The sequence below is a fragment of the Aquila chrysaetos genome, chromosome 14 (assembly GCF_900496995.4).
Source record: "Aquila chrysaetos chrysaetos chromosome 14, bAquChr1.4, whole genome shotgun sequence".
NCBI classification, from domain to species: domain Eukaryota; kingdom Metazoa; phylum Chordata; class Aves; order Accipitriformes; family Accipitridae; genus Aquila; species Aquila chrysaetos.
Window position 1 is genome coordinate 4,261,661 of NC_044017.1, and position 17,023 is coordinate 4,278,683.

The following is a 17,023-nucleotide window of genomic DNA, read 5'->3' on the forward strand; positions in this document are numbered from 1 at the left end:
GCAATTGAAAGTCTTTACCATCTGACACTGTTCGTTAGCCTATTTAAAATGACTGAAGCAAAGTGTCACAGTAAAACAAGATTCCAGTATTAAGAATTATGAAGAGTCTCGGCAAACAGCAGAAACAGTCGCTTGAGACTTTACTTTGAAATTCCGCCATTCAGACTTTGCAGAAATCTACTCCTCTGACTCCTGACAGCCCCATTCACTGCCACCACACTCCTGCCCACCTATCACCGTTCATCCTCCGGGCAGTTATGCACACCAAGACAACAAAACCACCTCTTGCCGTCCCGTGGGTCTGCTACGGATACCAAAAGTCACCACCTCTCCGCGGTTTTAGCTGGCAATCCAGACTCAGCTCATCACTTCGCTATTTATATTTTGCTGCTACCGTTTATATAGTGCAGCTGCAATATTTTCCAGCACTTCTCTCCTTCACTGAGCAAACGTGTAGCAGGTGCTGCCTAATGATGTGCAACAGAATACAGATACCATTAAGAGACCTGTTAGAACCAGGAGTTTATTAAGCAGTGGAGCTCCAGACAATCACCAACAGGATTTCTACATACTTCTAGACATTTCCCAGCTGTGCTTTTTATACTTTCATGAGTGGACAAATAGATTAAAAGGGGGGTAGAAAGAGACGTGTTGCATGTAAAAATTCTTCCTCTGTCTTTTACACTAGGCACAGCCCATTTCGTACAAAGACAAAGCTCTGGGATATAACATTTTCGAGAGGTCAATAAAATCCAATGAAACCACTGAAAGCGATGAACAAAAATCTTAACATTAGCTAGTGTTTTATGTGTGTCTGGAAATTTATTTACATTCGCCTTATGCCTTAGACTCAAGTTACTTTCAAAGAACTTGAAAACATTTACGTAAAACAAATACTCTCACTACAATTAATTATAAAATAAAAACATACAGATATGCCACTGGCTTGCAATAAATCTCTTATAAACACATCACAGTGTTCTACAAAATTAACTTTCATTCCTTAAAAAGTTATGACAAAAATATTCAGTCACATGAGGAGAAAACACACTGCTACTCAAATTACCATATTTCTCAACTCCACTGTGCTGAATACAGTCCATACAAATGATCTTTTCAATCAGATTACTCTAAGGAAATTTGGTTATGTTTTGAGAAGGGAGTGCTCACTTGTTATTTAAATCACACAATGAGTGAGGGAGGCAGAAGGTTAGGAGCAGACCTGAGCCAGACAGACAAACTGTATTCAGGGTAAGTACTCTCGTCACACTGCTCATTGCACTTTTTTCGGTTTTCCTCAGGCCAGGAGATGCTTCTCATTTCGAGGTACTGCAAACCTCTAGAATATGTGATATTCTCCCTTTGCTGTCACAAACTGATTCACATGTAAGAAGCTTAGCCACACTGCACACCCATATGCTAACAGGTATTTTTTATTTACAGACTGTAGACTCTATTCATGTAGAGTCAAAAAGGAACATTTCTAGTCTTCCAGTGAAAAGCAGAAGAGACTTTCCTGGTGAAAGCCGGCATTTCTGATGGTAGTGTGATAAGGAGATTTTGACACAATTTGGAAGTTAAAAATTCTATCAACCTAAGGGGTCAGAAACTTTTTACTTATTTCAAAGCTCTTCTTTGGCTATTTTGGACTATGACTGCCTTTGATTAGGCTGATGACAACTAGGTAACACAAAGCACAATGCAGGGTGAGCAGCTATAAAGAATCAGATATTCAACATCTGGTCTGCCTCAACAATCCTAACAGTGGTAGCTGCCTGAAAGCCACTCCCAAAGTGCCCTAAATGACAATGTACAGAAGTTCTCTTGTAGCTGCTAGGGCAGACATTTCTTGCTTTTCACAAGAAAACATAGAATAACTAGTTTTGCTAAACAATTACTCAATCTCATGTCTCATACTTATCACCTAGCCTCTAAAAGATGGTAGAGCAGCAGATATAACAAAAAGAATGTTGCCAACAGCAAAGAATAAATTATTCTAGCTGAATCACTTGGAGGGAGTGAAACATCTGTAACAGATTTGTGTAGCATATAAGGGACACAATGGAACTGATTCACCAAGTTTTTTCACTTTCGAACCTCATATGGTATTGCAGCAACACTTAACACAAAAATTAAATAAAATATAAACTTCCTGTAAGGTGCTACTTACACTTTTTTGCAGAATTACATAGCAGAAAAGGTATATCCCCAAAGAGTTCCCCAAAAAGACAGCCAAATAATAATACAACTCTCAATTACTGCAAAATCATTTACAAAAAACACTGGAAGATATCTGACAGATACACCAAAGGGAGGGAAAGGAGAAATCAGCAGGCAGTGCAAAGTATTGGACACAGTTTAGTTAGCTTTACAGAAGTATCTTCTGAAGTCTGGATCTAAAGTTAAAAGGCTACAATGATCCGATTAGAGATAGCTGAGATGTTAAAACAGACACAGGAAATTGCATAATTTAGTAGACATGTTCTGATGATGCTGACAGGTAGCTGTGTCTGTAATGCACACTGACAAAGACCTTAGGAGCATCATTTAGGAAAGTTCTTCCAACCGTGGAGTGTTCAGCAAAAACAAGGCAAGTGAGCCTGTTAGCCACTGTTCACAGTTAGCAGATGCAAAAGGAAAAGGCTGAAGCAATACAAGGACATCTGGAGACTCTCCTAGTTCGGAAGTTAAATCTAGACAAGCTTCATTAGAATTTCTATGTTTGGCTCTCAATAGAAGGGAGCAAGAACGAGATATTAGTTGCACAACTGTTAGCTGAACAGAAAGTAAAGCTTGAGACCTGGGAGAAGTGACAGATCAATCGGGTAAGCCTGGGGAAAAATCAGAGAAAATTACTACTCTCCAGCCTCAAGCTGAAACGCTAATTAGAGACAATACACAGTCGGGATAGAGGAATTAGAGAATATCTACACAAGTACTGTAATTTAAGATTAGTAAATTTCTTTAAGAGTTGGAAAGAATGAGTCTGCTATTATAGGGGATTGTCAAGCTGCTTAGGTGATATTTCAAAAGGAGTCCTTAAAGATGGAATTGTGAAAGCTTTCTTACCATGTATGTGGAGACCTCTACAATTAATGAAGCTTGAGGTTTGGGACTTCAAACACCTAACACTACGCATTGCGGGGGGAAGACACCACAATACAGCAAAGATAACATCTTAAAAACAAATTGCAAAAAGAATCACCTCCAAGGATACTCCATTGCTAATTCCATTTAGGAATTGATGGACAATAACATACTACAGCAAGGAAATGGTTTTGAATGTCTGGTGGGTTATGCAGAAAACCATAAATTAATTTTCTTCTATGTAAACAAGAACATGGAAAGTCACTAAAAAGTGTTCTCTCAAAAAATGTAAGATTGGGAAAAGTGTAAATAATATGACCAAAGAGACAGAAATTCTTCATAATATTTTAATGAACTATGCATTTCCATTCACCACCACCCTCTCTAACTGAATCTAAGGTAGACCAGATTATGCCTAGCAAACTCCTAGCAAAACCATGTGAAGTATAACTATCATGACTAATTCCAAAAACACTGCTGCCCTGCAAGGCAAGACAAATTTTACCAGCAGTCTTCCCCTGATACAGGGGAAGATTGCCACACCCTCATTCTCCATTCCTACCCCAAATCCTCTTTCACTTCTTTACCCAAAGGATAAATTTACCCAGCCGTTATACAAAGTCATGCAAAGACGTCAGAATTACGAGGATCTCATTATGCTCTATCACTGCCCACATGTACAAGCAGCAGGCAGGACACATCCCTAACAAAATGTAGCTAAAACAGAATGAGCAGCTAATCACTTTGTTGCTTGACTCTACGTTTCAGTCTTTCTGGCATTATTTAACAAAGTGAGAAAAGGAAGATAAAGATGATAGAATTGACCTTCTTACAAGTTGAACTTTCTTCCCATCTTTGAGAATGATATCCAGACTTCAAGTTATATACCTGTTTTCTTAGATTATGACCAGAAATGCATTATAACAGTCAAATAGGTAGAACAGGTTTTCCATAAAACACTGTTTGTCCGTTCATTTGCAATGTACATTATAACATCTACTACTGACCGTATGAGATGTTACAAAAATCCTACACCATGTCAGCATGCTTTTTACACAGTTGCATTCCAGTCACAATTTCAATCATATGCAGATTGCTAGTGTTTTTATTGCTAATATACATGTATAGTTTTAATCATCCTCCTAGAGAAATTCAGCAAACGATCAAAGTATAAAAAAATAAAAAAAGAAACTTCAGGGACCAGTGGGGAAAAGCATCAGTGCACAGTTGCTAGCCACTTACTGTGAACTCACAGTGGCACTTAACAGTGACCTCTTGCAAGGTCTTTAGGTCAAGTGTAACAAAGAGCAAAAGCTCTGAACGTTTACTTGAGTGCTGTGCAAGGGCTCACTGCTGTAAAGTCTTGTATACGCAGGCTTATTTAAGTGAGTAGATCTTTTAAGTTCAGTGGGAAGTGCTCACATGCATCAAGTTAGTTATGCGTAAGTCTTTGCAGGAGCAGACCCCTAAGTATGGAAGGAGGTTATGTTCTGTTTTTTTAAATAACACTTTTCTGAATCTGTAGAGCTGTTTTTCTTACCTGAAGTCTAGTATTCATTTCCAAGAAATAGAAATTCTTACTGGAGTCCACAAGGAATTCTACTGTTCCAGCAGAGGAATATTTTACTGCTTTGGCAAGAGCTACTGCTTGCTCTCCCATTGCTCTTCGAGTTTCAGGGTCTAGAAAAGTGCTACAATACAGAAAAAATGCCTTCCTTTAGTGGAAAAAAAAAAAAAAATTAAATCATTTCATCTTCTGCTTAAACTACCAACAAAAGAGCAGAGCATCATTAAGTTATGAAAACATGTCAAGACTGCAAAGTATGCCTTTACATTTATATTGATCCTAAATAGATAATACTGCATGCTTCGCAATTACTACTAATGTACAGGAAATTCAGGATAAATAACAGTATTCTCTAAAACATAAAATAGCAGAACACAACTTTTTAGAACACTGAGATCTATAATAATGCAAGTTAAATGAAAATAAATACATACAAACCCATGATATTTTAGAAGGCATATCTATTTCCAAAAAAAACTGTAACTGAAAAATCCATCCTATGGAAATATGAATGTCAAAATACAAGGCAGGAGGTCTAAGGGGAGTTTGTTTTCTGCCTCTGAATTAAAACAGAGTGGCCATTTCATTGATACACTATGCAATAAAGAAGTTTTGGAAATTAATGAAATATTTATTCAGGCTTCTTATGTGAGATTTCAGTGAAGAAAATTTGGGTGTTCATAATATTTAACTAAAACACCGTCAACGACATCATGACTTAAACCTTCACATCCTGTATTTCCTCTCTCAGCTTTACTTGTAAGCTGAAGACTAGTTATCTGTGTTTGTTAATTGCAATTCATTCTTTTCCACAAATCCTAGACACACCCAAGGGCACCCAAAGAGCAGCTCAGCTACTGCCTTGGGAGCCACTGTGAACACTTGCTCACTGCAAGCCTTCTCATTCTAGGAGAGCAACATGCCACTTCCACTGGTCCAGTGAATCGAAAGACTTAGGAAGGTACATATCCTGCTTGTTACTCTCCTCTCTACTGCAAATTCAAATTTAGATTAACCTATGCAGATTGTTAATTTAGGGCTAGAGAAATTTCTGTGGCTTTCCATCAAAGCTGTGAAACTGGTCACCCCTCACCCTGATATACTGACCTGCAGTGAAAGACAACATGTAGGTGTTCATCTTCTACGAGCTTATAAATATGCTTATTATATTTCTGCGGTGACTTACATTAGGCACATAACTCAGTTATCATCTTAAAAGTACTTTTTTAAGGGAATAGGAAGTCATTTCTACCTTACCTCTAAGTTACTGTTTAAAATGAAAATACCAAACATTATGTATTTCTTGAGGTGTCCTCAAGAGCAAGTCCTAATTCTGCAAAGGAGTGAGTAATCAGGAGCCACCGCGTATCTGAAGTGGCCCCACCAAAGTCAGTGAAGCTCCATCTGGGGCCCAGGACTGCACTCAGGCAGAAGCCAGTGTTGAGTCAGCACTCATCTTGCAGTATTTCCTATGGAGTTTTTCACTGAGACCTAAACTCGGAGAAGAGCTAGAGACTTCGGCCACAACAAACCATATCTGACATGATACAAAAAGTTAGGAAATATCTAGGCAAACTGGGAGACAATGGAATCCTTTTCATTACAGGAAAAGTGCTACTTAGCACTTCCATCCTTCCAATGCCCACAGGGGCAGATTCTGATGGATGGTAGGGCAGGCATTTTTAGAATTTAGGAAAAGATGTCTTTCTCGGTAAACAACGGGATCAACAGGAAAAGGAAGTCAAGTCTGATCCCAGGAAAGCTATCAGATCCTACACCAGATCAAAGGGAAAAACAGAAGATGTGCAAAAGTGTGTTATACCTATCAAAAATAGGCATTGGTAATGTAAGAGAGTTCCAAAGTATTTCTTATTTTGATTCAATAAGAGGATAATACATTACACAAAATCAACAATTTATAATTCCATTTGGGGTTTCTGCAGGGCTTTGATCATGAAAGGTCAACGACTGGCTTTTAAAGAACAGAACCTTTTCAATATCAGCTTCATACTCTATTTCTAGAATAACCATTATCACTTCTCATATGGATGAAAGACGGTTACTACCCTTTATTACAGTGGTATCTTCCCTGTGTTTGTTAAATGTAGGTTTGAGACCTCCCTGTTCACCTCCTGCTGTGGAGTGGAATGGAACAGAGGTGCCATGATGCCAAACTTGATCTCTGCCCCATGGTTAAGCTTTATGCTCTAAAATGACTGGATCATCCCTGCAATCAGCTAGGTTAATCAACCAAAGTTTTCCTATTCCCCTCTGCTGCTTTATCTTTCGTATACATTGTTTCTCCCTTCTTTAGCAATGCACCTTTTACAACTGAAATAACTCTTCTCCAATCTAATTAGGCATCACTTGAAAACACAGCATTTTAAACCTCACTTCAAATCTTTTTTCTCACACATATCCCTGTTATTCTTTCAACCAAGTAGCTCCTATGGCAGCATGAAGGTTGCAAAATAAAAAGGATTTGCAAGATAAAAGCACCAAAAAGAAAAAATAAGATCAGACCTGACATTTCACTCATAAGACCTTCTTCAAGCTGTTGTAAAGACAACAAAGACAATACAATTGGTTTGTGCCATTGGTCCTACAGTTAGAGAGATGAACCACATGGGCAAGATGTTAACTCTCCACTTCTAGTTCATCAGATAATATTTCCCAAAATATCTCCATCACCTTCACTCATAGATAAGGTTGAGATTTTGAAAAGTACAGACAGTTACACTCAGTGGAAATTTACTGCTCAGCTCAGACACCACCCTCTCCCTGCCACGCCACGCCCCCCCCCCCCCCCCCCCCCCCCAAAAAAGTCATCGATAGCATTTACCCTTTCTCTGAAGATACCACTACACTGGGAGAGAATAGTACCTTCATTTTCTAAATGTCAAGGTCAGCTTTCCTGCTCTAGGAAGTAGTTAGGTATACTGTTTATTTAAAAGAAATTACTTACCTACAAAAACCATTCTCCTTTGAGATATCTATTATGTACTACCACACCGCGGGCATAAATACGCTAAAGTATTTGAGAACAGTTTTGCCCCTACATCTAAACTGTGCCCAACCTATGAATCACATACACAGTCACAAACAGAACAGGCTCACTGTTTCTCTTAACCCCAAATCCTTCAAGGATTTCTAGACAGACTGATAGGAAATGTGGAGTCTCGTATACACACATGCAGCACAACTCTAAGGAGAACTTGTACATAGAGTCTAGTTCAGTAACATACCTTTTTGCTAAGTTCTTGCCTATATGCATTCATTCAAATTTTCAGTGGCTTCAAGCAGCACCTTGGCAGTTAATCTGGAATATGATCCTGAAATACTTGGCATCATACTGAGATCTTTCAGAGAGAGCTTAGTGCTTGGAGAAAGTGAAAGAAGTTGCTCTCTGTGCACCTTCCAAGGACAGAAACATTCCTGAGAAGCTAACAATGGAGCATGCAAAAAAGGTCACAAAAATAGTTTAATTGTTTCACTTGCATTCTAATGCAGTCACTTAGTGGTAAACTAGCCTCTCTTTTGAATCTCCTGCCTCTTAGATCTTTGTCACAGACAGAAACAGAAAGAAACATTTTTGTCCTTTGAACTGAAACTGAAATAACATCTTTCTAGAAAGACACCACAAAACTAACATCTAGGATAGATAAGGCAATCTCAACTCTGAATGTATGCAGCTAATGCAGCAAGGAATAAAAAAAATAAAAAAAAAACATAATAAACAAATTATTTCCTGCCTGAGATGAAACTCAGGAAAATTTCAGGAAATTGTTGAGAGACTGTCCAAAGAATCACCTTATTCTGAAAGTCTTGGATGCTAAGGTTTAACCCAAAGGACACGGAATCACTGGAGAAAAGTAGAGACAACAAAGGAGAAGAAGCCGGCACCTAGCAAGTTCTAAGGACTCGCTCACTGAGGATGCTGATATGGATCTTGCATGCTAGTACAGAATACAACAGCAAGGCACTGTTCCATCACTACTTGCCCAGGAAAGGCCTGAAAATGTAGAGAGAAGGTTTAACACCCTGCGTCCTGAAGCTCAGGATTTTGAGATATGATAGTTAGAGACCACACCACGAATACCGTGTTCAGTTTTGGGCCCCTCACTACAAGACAGACCTTGAGGTGCTGGAGCGTGTCCAGAGAAGGGCAACGAAGGTGGTGAGGGGCCTGGAGCACAAGTCCTGTGAGGAGCGGCTGAGGGATCTGGGGCTGTTTAGCCTGGAGAAGAGGAGGCTGAGGGGAGACCTGATCGCTCTCTACAACTGCCTGAAGGGGGGTTGTAGTGAGGTGGGGTTGGTCTCTTCTATCAAGTAACTAGTGATAGGATGAGAGGAAATGGCCTCAAGTTGCACCAGGGGAGGTTTAGATTGGATATTAGGAAAAATTTCTTCACCAAAAGGGTTGTCAAGCATTGGAACAGGCTGCCCAGGGAAGTGGTTGAGTCACCATCCCTGGAGGTATTTAAAAGATGTGTAGATGTGGTGCTTAGGGACATGGTTTAGTGCTGGACTTGACAGTGTTAGGTTAAAGGCTGGACTCGATGATCTTGAAAGTCTTTTTCAACCTAAATGATTCTATGATTCTAAACGGTATTCCGTGGAGGATCAAATGTTTTATCTCTTTGGCTGCTACAGCAAAGGATAGTGCTGGATGATCACAATGAGTGGAAGGGCCTTTGTGTGGCACTTCTCCATAACAACATTCCAAAAAATCTTAACTTTGGGCATCAAATAATACAGATAGCCAAGTGCCTCTGAACAGCTGGACATTCCTTCACCCAAGTGGTGAGGCAAAAGTTAAAGCGCTTTAAAAAGCTTCTAACAGGTTCTGAAATGGTTAGATAGGACACCTGCTCTCACCAAAGTGAAGTTTAAGAGCACTCCTTCAAGCTCCAGTTATTGAATAGGAAATCAGCTACGACTCTTGTATATTTATTGTCCATTGGTCCATTTACTTTACATTGATCCAAAGGATCAATGGGTTTTCTGATGAGCTTATGGGCATTATTTCTCCAAGTGGGGAAGAACCCCCTATTAATCACTCTAGCAGACAGGAAAATACAACCACACCCTTGCATTTTTTCTTGCCAAAGTACACTGTCTCATAGCAACTGTCTCTGAAAATGGAGAGAGAAGAGTTTGGGTAAAAGAGGAACAAAATCTGAACTAAGGAACAACAGACTACTAAATGTTAGTCACCTGTTTAAATCTCAGCCTCTGTGGTGAATGAGAAGCCAACAGCATCTTCCAAAAAGGTGTGAAGCTAGAAGCAAATAAAATTACTGTAAATCACTGGAAGTTTTACGTAGCACTTATTTTGCCCAGCACTAACTAAAAAACTGGCCATGCTCAGATGTGTCTTATTGTCTGTGTTTCCCAGAACAGAGTAGGACAACTGACTATGTTAAAAGAGTATAAGCAAAGTGTTGGTCTCCTATTTGAAACCAGGGGATTGGCCACCGTGAAAACCAGGGCTCCCTTCAATAGTGTAACCTCATCAGGGTGTGAACTAAAGAGCTTTCTCTCCTCAAAAGAGAGAGATTTTTTTTTTTTTTTTTTTCACAAGAGACTGAATTTCTCTAGGAAAACTGGACATTCAAACAGTAAATGATCCCATAAGGATAAGTTCAACAGCTGCAAACTTCGCTTTAAAGAAAATCACAGATACTATTCTCAAAGCCAAAAAGCCCTCAACAATCAGTCTCTTAAACTAGATACTTAGGAAAACATCATCACAGGAAAAAAGTAAATTAAAAGAGGCTTGAGTAGAGGCCAGAGTCAAAAGCCCTAAATTGTACAAAAGCCAAATAAACATTTTAGCCCATAGCATCCCTGTCTCCTGGGCTTCATGAAAGAAAGGAAAAAAAAAAAAAAAAAGGCAGCTTCAACCTATCTCAGAGCTCTTAATGGCAGCTACCATTTAAAATAGGAGGAAAAAAAAAAAAAAAAGGAATACTGAGGACTTTGTATTTCCTCCACCCAGCCATATAAGAAAAGGTGTTTCCAGGAGTCACTAATCAATGAGACTAACTGAAACAGCACTCACAGGAAGGGCTAACTTCAGGCTGTAGGGTCTCTACGGTGTCTCACAGAAGTTAGTGCCCTGCTTATCTGCAAGTCTTGCAACCCTTTGCAAATAAACGGATTCTGCAGCCAACTGCAAGTGGTTGTAAGGCAGATAAGGCTTCCAAAGCTGTCAGTAAAAGTCTGGCAGAGTCTAAAACGTTCAACAAGAAGGAAGAAAAGTTTTCATGCCAAATTTTGGAAGCTATTGACTTGCCCACGTTGTTTTGTAGAGTTATAGGAAGGGATGTGAAAACTTACTGGCAATTCCAACAGAGAAGCCCAAGAAAGTTAAAAGGCTGATACTTCTGATGAAAGAAAACACTCTGTTCACAGTTGGTGAGAGAAAGACATATCACTCCCTTTAATTGACCACAGGCATGAAGAATGAGCAGGCAGCAGTGGCAGGCAGCACTTTACATGTACTCCTGAGGCAAAAGACACTCCTCTCAAGTGCTTAGATGCATATATATATATATGCACACACACATTATATCAGGACCTGAAGCCTTCGTATTTCAGAAACAAAAACATAGTAAGATCTCTAGGTACAAGGCTTCCGAGAAATCCACAAGCACTACAGGAAGCAACAACAGCTATTTAAGCATTTATTAGTGAGTTTGTATCCTTAGATTTAAACTTTGGTTTTTAATTTAAAATCTAGGTCATAAACAGTGTCAGTCCCACAATTATGATCCACCATTAACTTATATGCTGCTGCCTATAAATAAACATCATTTGAATTACGTGCTTTTCCTCATATCCTAAATTGGTGCATCACATACTTCTGTGCTATAAAATGATGGCAAACCCATCCCTGCTGGTGAACACATTACACTGGGAATTCCCATGGGTAGTGATATACCTGTATCTGGTTTTCTGAAAGCAGAACTTCCTTCTCTGCCCTTTTTTCTACTCATACTCTCTGATGAATGCAGTGCAACAGAACACACAGCAAGACCGTATCTTGCACAGCAGCAATGTATTTCAGCTCATTTGAAATCAGGATTAAGATCAATTAGTACATTTGAGTTACTGGACACCTACCATCTATATTTCACTACTATGAATGGTACTAAAAGTGGCGCAGAGTATTTACTACTTCATGTTCCATTTCAAATAGAAATAAACAGTATAATCTGGCCCTCTCACAATTACTATGACATAGTCAGATATCTGTATCTGTGGTAAAATGAATACTTATTCCATGTTTTATTTTAGTCTTAAATCCAAAAGTTGAATGGCAAAGAAAAAGAAAGATATCTCGGATAAAGAAAGCCATCTCATAAACCATATATATTTGATTTATAAGATCCATATCGATTTTATACAAGATCATGAAAAAAATTAACACCACAACACCTGTTCTCTTCTTACAGAAAGACATCATGAAGCAAGATCAAAACACCCTCAAGTACAACATCAAAATTGCGTTACAGTCAAATAACTATAACTTAAAAATCTATTTATTTTCTTTGTGGTTTTTAATAGAATAAAATTTGCTTGCATTTGTACAATAAATAAAATCAGCAGCTTTCCAAAAGTGCTTTCAGTAACTATGAAGCTGCATGAAGAGTCTAGTATACGTACCTCGGTGCTTCCTCCACAACTTTTTGGTTTCTCCTTTGAATGGAGCACTCTCTTTCATTCAACCACAAGGCATTACCATGTTTATCTGCCAAAACCTGAAACAGTAAGACGCTGCTATTATACAGATGTATGCATATGGCCTTTAGACATTATACTATTATGTAGCATTAAGTTAATTTAAAAACAATTTTTTCCAATCTAGAAATAAGGTTGGGAAAAAATGCTAGTGTAGAAAATTAATTGTATATGAAATACTAATTGAATGCTCCTTCAAATTCTGAACAGGATTATTTTAAAGCCTCTATATAGAGTCTATATATGGCAAAAACCCACTCACTCCAAAACTGGGAGAAGCTCCCAAAAGTTCAGAAATCAGAAATCAAAAGACTGAAATAAGATTAAAACCACATTTTCAAGCACTTAAATTTGTATTGCATAATGAAATTACTGACAAGCATATTGTTAAGCAATATCTTGTTTCAACGAAGGAGACAAAAATCTCAAAGAATGCCAAATTTTGCTGCTGAATTACACATAAAAGTTTTCAGAAACAATGGCTAACAGAGCTTTCTCTGTAGGCAAACCACAGCACCCTGTCTTTAATAAAGAAGAAAAAGTCTTCAGAAACTTTGCAATCTTTTATTAAGCAGAATAAAATTTGCTACTTCCTCAATACTTTCAATGGAAATTAAAGCAGTAGTTTCAAGGAATTTCTCAAAACTCAGGTGTCAATTACAGTTCTTGGCTGCAGCTTCAGTTCATGGAAGAGTTAGACAGTCAAGCATCTAGATCCACCTACCTAAATTACACGTTAGAAAAAACACAAGTTCAGCATAACAGAACTCTCAATTGATTCTGCGACTTAGAAATGGAAAGGAAAGAAAGAAAAGGAACTCTATCCCTTTATGAAATCAACTGTACGGTACAGTCATTTCCAATAGTGGGATACTGGATTTGAGGATTCAAGCAGACTTCTTCCAATCTTATGATGTTATACTCTACACTTATTCTTGGAACAATTTCTTTCATTGCAGACCACACCTGCTCCCTTTCTTCCTTATAAAATTTTCCCTCTAATCCATTTTTTTCCATCTTCCTGCTCTGATCTGCGGGAACCTGTGCCAATATTCATGCTTCATTCTTTAATAGTGCAGTTCTACGCTGAAAACAGACAAGATAAAAAAAGAAGACAATCTTCCTCAAACTGTGTGAACTCAACCATATCTACTCACATTTGTGACAACGAATCTGTATTATTTATTATTCCTTTTAGCAGTACAGAGAGAGTATGGCACGAAGCAAGATGAATTCCTGCATCTATGACACCAATGTTTGCTGATGCGTGAATAATCTGGGTAGATGCGACTGAAAACGAGGCAGTGATCTCATGAAGACGACTTGCACACACTGTGCAGCATCAGACCCAGAGTGCTCTGCGCACTGTAGGATCAGACTTGCTTTTTCCTCAGAAATTCTGTTGCACTCCCATAAATTTATGGAGCTTTCTAGGGGAAAAATCCCCGCCAAAGAGTTCTACAAGATCAATGACTTTGGGAGTTCCTAAACTACAGCTTGTCCCAGAACCCTCTTCCCTGCCCAGGAGGAGGTTTAGCAGCAGCAGCACCAGGGTACGCAAGCCAACCACTAGATTCTGTAACAGGTGACTCGGTACAAAGCCAAAAAAACCCCGCAGCAGTGTCTAAAGCAACTTCCTACCAGAGTCCTAACTCATCCAATCCAGAACTAAACATCACGGAGCTCTACGGAAACCAATTTGAGAAGACCAAAGATTTTCGAGATGGGGGGAGGGGGTGTCTTTTTTTAATATTAAAACAGTACCTCTAGGGCATAGCATAGTACCCAATGGAAAAATCGCTGTCCTATAAGTAGAATGATTCCTTGTGAGCATTTCTGTTTCATTGCTAGAAAGCCTACAACTTTCCACAGAATTCAGCCTCACCAAAACAAACCAACCAAAAAGTCCTGGAATATTTCAAAAAAATGAATTCCTGTGCTTGCTTTGCTTCTCTGTCTGTCTCTCTCTGTATTTTCCTCAAAGGGATAATAAAATATTTTTCAAGCCAACTAGTAAATATTTTCTTTCACTTCAGGACCTTTCTTGTATCCTACTTAATTTCTGCAACCTGGATCTTAAAAGAAATGTTTTTCCATTATCAGTTACCATGGCTCAAAAAGAGACATGCATGAACATTTGCTACAAAAACATAATCATAAACTGAATAAGCCAAACAACATCTAGTGTTAGGCTTTTACTTTCATTTTGGATCCACTGTTTTCATTATCAGAAACTAAAGAATATACATACTTCATAAACCAATTATATTTCAGAAGACATTTACAGAATGTTGAAATCATCATCTCTAAGATGATGTGAGATTCCAGTACACATCTCACTAAAAAAAGCATGTCACAGCTACAACTTTTTTCCTAAATATCTAAATATTCCTAAGACAAAATGTCCTGTTTTGTGGGATTAGATGATTAGGACATTAGTACATGCTATGTACACCTATATGCCAAAATAATTAAATAGAATGTATTGCAACCTCTCCTACAGAATTCAGCTAAATTCTATTTCCAGTTGTAGGATTGCTATTTAGCCAAGTAAGTTAGACATTCCATGTACTCTTACTTTAAACTCAGGTCTCTTATATCAGATATTTCAGGAGAACAAGACTTCAAATCAGTTCAAGCATAAAGTCTATTTGGACTCTATTTTCCTGTTAATTGTTTTAGTCTTTTCTCATGTTGTACAAAGTGATTGTTTTATAGCTAGACACAGGAAACCCCTTATTTAACAATTTTAAGTACCAATGCTTTGGAGCTATATGAGAATGTTAAAAAAAAGTTCTATTTAAAAGTTTCTGCTAAATTAATAAATATTTGGCATCTGGTCTCAAATTGTTTGTATATTTAGCAGTTTGAAAATGAACCAAGGTCAACGTCCAAAAGCTGATTAGAACATGAAGTTAAAGTGATATGTTATGATATTGTTAAAAGGTACCATCAAAGTGTTTGTGTAAGGAAAACAACATTCATTGTACAGTTATTATAAATAAAACTATAAATTATTAATGGCAAAGCTATTTCGTTTAATCTAGGTGAAATTATTTGATTGTTCTTAAATGCAGTACTACCTGATTTTTTTTTGAGGTAACCTTTTTTAAACCTAAAGGAATCAAGACAACGTAAAATCTGCCTTCAACTCATGAAAGTAGGAGGCATCAATGTCATCTAAGTTTAGTCATCAAAGAGTCAGTAGGAACCTGCTGAAGCTCCCAAATCTACAAGCACTGAAAGGAACAGATCTTTAAGATGTACTGATTTGCATACCAAAAAAAGACAGACAGACATATGTAGCCAAAAATTATTAACCATGGCAAGAGAATATAGGAAGATGCTCTAGCAGTCTGACCTCTCTTGTAACCTAAGATCAATGCTGAAACTAAATGTTTGCTATATACCTTTCTGTGACCCTTCAAAAGAGAATAGGTTAAGGTTTAAATGTCATTTTTACAGACTGTTTCTTCACTTCACTGTTTCTCCTTCACTTCTGCCCCTCTACTCCACTCTGGTGAGACCCCACCTGGAGTACTGCATCCAGCTCTGGGGTCCTCAGCACAGGAAAGACACGGACCTGTCGGAGCGGGTCCAGAGGAGGGCCACAAAGATGATCAGAGGGCTGGAGCACCTCTCCTATGAGGACAGGCTGAGAGAGTTGGGGTTGTTCAGCCTGGAGAAGAGAAGGCTCCAGGGAGACCTTATAGCAGCCTTCCAGTATCTAAAGGGGGCTTATAAGACAGATGGGGACAAACTTTTTAGCCGGGCCTGAAGCAATAGGACAAGGGGTAATGGTTTTAAACTAAAAAAGGGTAGATTTAGACTAGATATAAGGAAGAAATTTTTTACAGTAAGGGTGGTGAAACACTGGCACAGGTTGCCCAGAGAGGTGGTAGATGCCCCATCCCTGGAAACATTCAAGGTCAGGTTGGACGGGCTCTGAGCAACCAGATCTAGTTGAAGATGTCCCTGCTTGTTGCAGGGGAGTTGGACTAGATGACCTTTAAAGGTCCTTTCCAACCCAAACCATTCTATGATATGCAATAAATTAGCCTATGCACATAAAATAAATAAATAAATAAATAAATAAATAAATAAAAACCCACCAACATAGGAAGTATCAGGTTGTGGGCACATAACTGGTGGAGTAAAAAATGTTAAATATTTTTCTCTTAAAAATCATTCCACACTATCAAATTTATTGTTATTGTTGTTTCATTCAGTTATTGAGCTACTGTCAAAATACTTTAGGCTCTCACTGTTAAAAAAAGGAAAAAAAAAAAAAAATCAAACCAAGCACAACTTAGGAAGAGTTTATATTTTGGACAAAAACAAATGAAATTTCTGTTGAGGAAACAGACATACTCTATATAGATTTCTTGTCCAGAAAGGTTATTTCAAGGCTATTGACAAACCCAATTTAGTTGCCTACATAAAATCAAACACGTCACAAATTTTAAAATTATAACTTTGTTAAAGAGTCTGTCCAAAACAAACAAGTCTTGTTTTGCATTAGCACATCTGGCTTAACACTAGATCCAGTAAAAGATATAAATGGTCACAATCCAGAAGTTAAGGAGAATACACCTGATTTTGAACCACAAACTGCCCAAAATG

At 38.2% G+C, this 17,023-nt stretch overlaps 1 protein-coding gene across 5 annotated transcripts in view; it reads right to left on the bottom strand.

The window, feature by feature from the left end:
• PCCA (propionyl-CoA carboxylase subunit alpha) overlaps window positions 1-17,023 on the bottom strand; it is a 300,837-nt gene that overhangs the window by 173,799 nt on the left and 110,015 nt on the right. For 3 of the 5 annotated variants that reach the window (XM_030036718.1, XM_030036719.1, XM_041128639.1), the window contains exons 11-12: window positions 12,326-12,420; window positions 4,628-4,778 (exon numbers count right to left, since the gene is read on the bottom strand). In XM_030036718.1, coding sequence (XP_029892578.1) covers window positions 4,628-4,778; window positions 12,326-12,420 — 246 coding nt within the window. Of the gene's footprint in view, window positions 1-4,627; window positions 4,779-6,023; window positions 7,400-7,899; window positions 8,796-12,325; window positions 12,421-17,023 lie in introns of those variants that run through there. The other 2 variants (XM_030036720.2, XM_041128640.1) reach the window with 2 other exon arrangements.